Source organism: Oncorhynchus masou, chromosome 20, assembly GCF_036934945.1.
Source record: "Oncorhynchus masou masou isolate Uvic2021 chromosome 20, UVic_Omas_1.1, whole genome shotgun sequence".
Lineage (NCBI taxonomy): Eukaryota > Metazoa > Chordata > Actinopteri > Salmoniformes > Salmonidae > Oncorhynchus > Oncorhynchus masou.
This window is the reverse complement of record NC_088231.1, coordinates 19,427,563-19,429,991: the sequence shown is the minus strand read 5'-3', so window position 1 is coordinate 19,429,991 and position 2,429 is coordinate 19,427,563. Positions and strand designations below refer to the sequence as shown.

Sequence of the window (2,429 nt, the reverse complement as noted above, 5' to 3'; positions counted from 1 at the left end):
GAAGGCTGGGGTGTCAAAGCCTCAGTAATGATATATGATCTATGTGCAAATTCACTAAGTCCAATCTTTTATCTTATAAAATATATGATCACTTCAGTGATCTTGAATCATTTAAAACATATTTCCATTAGAGCTAAGTGGGGGAGTTATCATGTGGTGGCAGGACATTTGACAGTTTCCCACTTCACAGTGGGGAAGAAATAGACATTACCCTAAGTCACACAGACAGTGCAGGGAGAAGACACAGGACAGTGCAGGGAGAAGACACAGGACAGTGCAGGGAGAAGACACAGGACAGTGCAGGGAGAAGACGAGGACGGTGCAGGGAGAAGACACAGGACAGTGCAGGGAGAAGACGTGGACAGTGCAGGGAGAAGACACAGGACAGTGCAGGGAGAAGACACAGGACAGTGCAGGGAGAAGACACAGGACAGTGCAGGGAGAAGACACAGGACAGTGCAGGGAGAAGACACAGGACAGTGCAGGGAGAAGACACAGGACAGTGCAGGGAGAAGACACAGGACAGTGCAGGGAGAAGACAGGACGGTGCAGGAGAAGACACAGGACAGTGCAGGGAGAAGACGCAGGACAGTGCAGGGAGAAGACACAGGACAGTGCAGGGAGAAGACACAGGACAGTGCAGGGAGAAGACACAGGACAGTGCAGGGAGAAGACGCAGGACGGTGCAGGGAGAAGACACAGGACAGTGCAGGGAGAAGACACAGGACGGTGCAGGGAGAAGACACAGGACAGTGCAGGGAGAAGACGCAGGACAGTGCAGGGAGAAGACGCAGGACGGTGCAGGGAGAAGACACAGGACAGTGCAGGGAGAAGACGCAGGACAGTGCAGGGAGAAGACGCAGGACAGTGCAGGGAGAAGACACAGGACAGTGCAGGGAGATTACGCAGGACAGTGCAGGGAGATTACGCAGGACAGTGCAGGGAGATTACGCAGGACAGTGCAGGGAGAAGACGCAGGTATAGACATACTTATTAGAATTGAGGTCAGAAGTAGAAGTTACTGTATTTGACCAAAAGTGTGTTAAGATGTCAGAGGGAGTTTATGGAAACTCAGATTGAGTTGAAGATGATGAGCCTGATGCAATGAAGAACACAGACATCGATGGCCAATTATATGCCAACGTAAGAGCCTTCAAACCCAGTCCAAGAGATGGAGTTGTTGCTTCAGGTAAGATTGCACCCATGCTCTCACACACACACGCACATACACACATGAACATACACACACAGAGAGAGAGCGGGAGAGAGTACTGGGGGAGGCTGTAGGTCGAGACACAAGATGGCCAGTAGAGGGTGTTGCTGGAGCAGATGTGACACACAAAAATTACACACACAATACATTAAAACAGATTACCCTGTTGTACTAGACCTTTATTTGTCCCAATCCTGGATGATACAGTCAAACATAATACCAAAGATCGTACTATAATTATTTGTGATTCAGCACATGCTCAGTGGTGGAAGAGACCCTCTGGAGTTGCTGCAGTGTGTCTGGGGCTGCTGTGTGTTCTCCTACTGGCTGGGATCATAGGCCTGTCTGTCTACTGTAAGTTTAGTATGTTTTTACTGAGACTTAAGTAGCCTACTTAATCACACTTATCCATAAATGGTTTGGTAGTTACATGTTTGAATAATTCTTGCCTTATACAGATGGAGTCATTGGTCATCACAACTCAACAGAGAGAAACCAGCTACAGACCAGTTACAATGCCATGACTGAAGAGAGAAACCAGATACAGACAAGTAACAACAACCTGACTAAAGAGAGAGACCATCTACAGACTAGTTACAACACCCTGACTAAAGAGAGAGACCAGCTACAGACCAGTTACAACACCCTGACTAAAGAGAGAGACCAGCTACAGACCAGTTACAACACCCTGACTAAAGAGAGAGACCAGCTACAGACCAGTTACAACACCCTGACTAAAGAGAGAGACCAGCTTACCAATTGTAGTGAGTTAACATTCATCCCAAGCACATTATTGTATGTCTGTATTCTGTCATTAAGTGTCCAGCGTGATACATTGAAGGAAATACATGTTTTCATCTTGTAGAACAAACCTGTCCTGAAGGCTGGCTGAAGTTTGAATCCAGTTGCTACTTCCTGTCTACTGAGTCTAAAACCTGGAACGAGAGCAGAAAGGACTGTCTAGAGAGAGGAGCAGACCTGGTGATCATAAACAGTGATAAGGAACAGGTGTGTGAGAGAGAGTGAGAGTGAGAGACAGACAGACAAAGAGAGAGAGAGAAGAAATGGCATTGCAGGGGTAGATATGATCAAACACATGAATATATACTTATCTTTCTCAACAACAGGAGTTTCTCTTCAAACTCAAGAAGAGAGTCTGGATTGGTCTGACTGACTCTGTTAGTGAGGGGACTTGGAAATGGGTGGACGGTACCCC

The 2,429-nt window shown here is 47.1% G+C and overlaps 1 protein-coding gene across 1 annotated transcript in view; it reads left to right on the top strand.

Annotated features, from left to right (window-relative positions):
* Positions 1-600: 600 nt before the first annotated feature.
* LOC135506573 (CD209 antigen-like) overlaps positions 601-2,429 on the top strand; it is a 2,966-nt gene continuing 1,137 nt past the window's right edge. Inside the window, exons 1-5 of the mRNA XM_064925912.1 lie at positions 601-1,189; positions 1,466-1,567; positions 1,672-1,977; positions 2,079-2,221; positions 2,341-2,422. Of these exons, the coding sequence (XP_064781984.1) occupies positions 1,105-1,189; positions 1,466-1,567; positions 1,672-1,977; positions 2,079-2,221; positions 2,341-2,422 (718 nt within the window). The 5' untranslated portion in view covers positions 601-1,104. The remainder of the gene's footprint in view (positions 1,190-1,465; positions 1,568-1,671; positions 1,978-2,078; positions 2,222-2,340; positions 2,423-2,429) is intronic.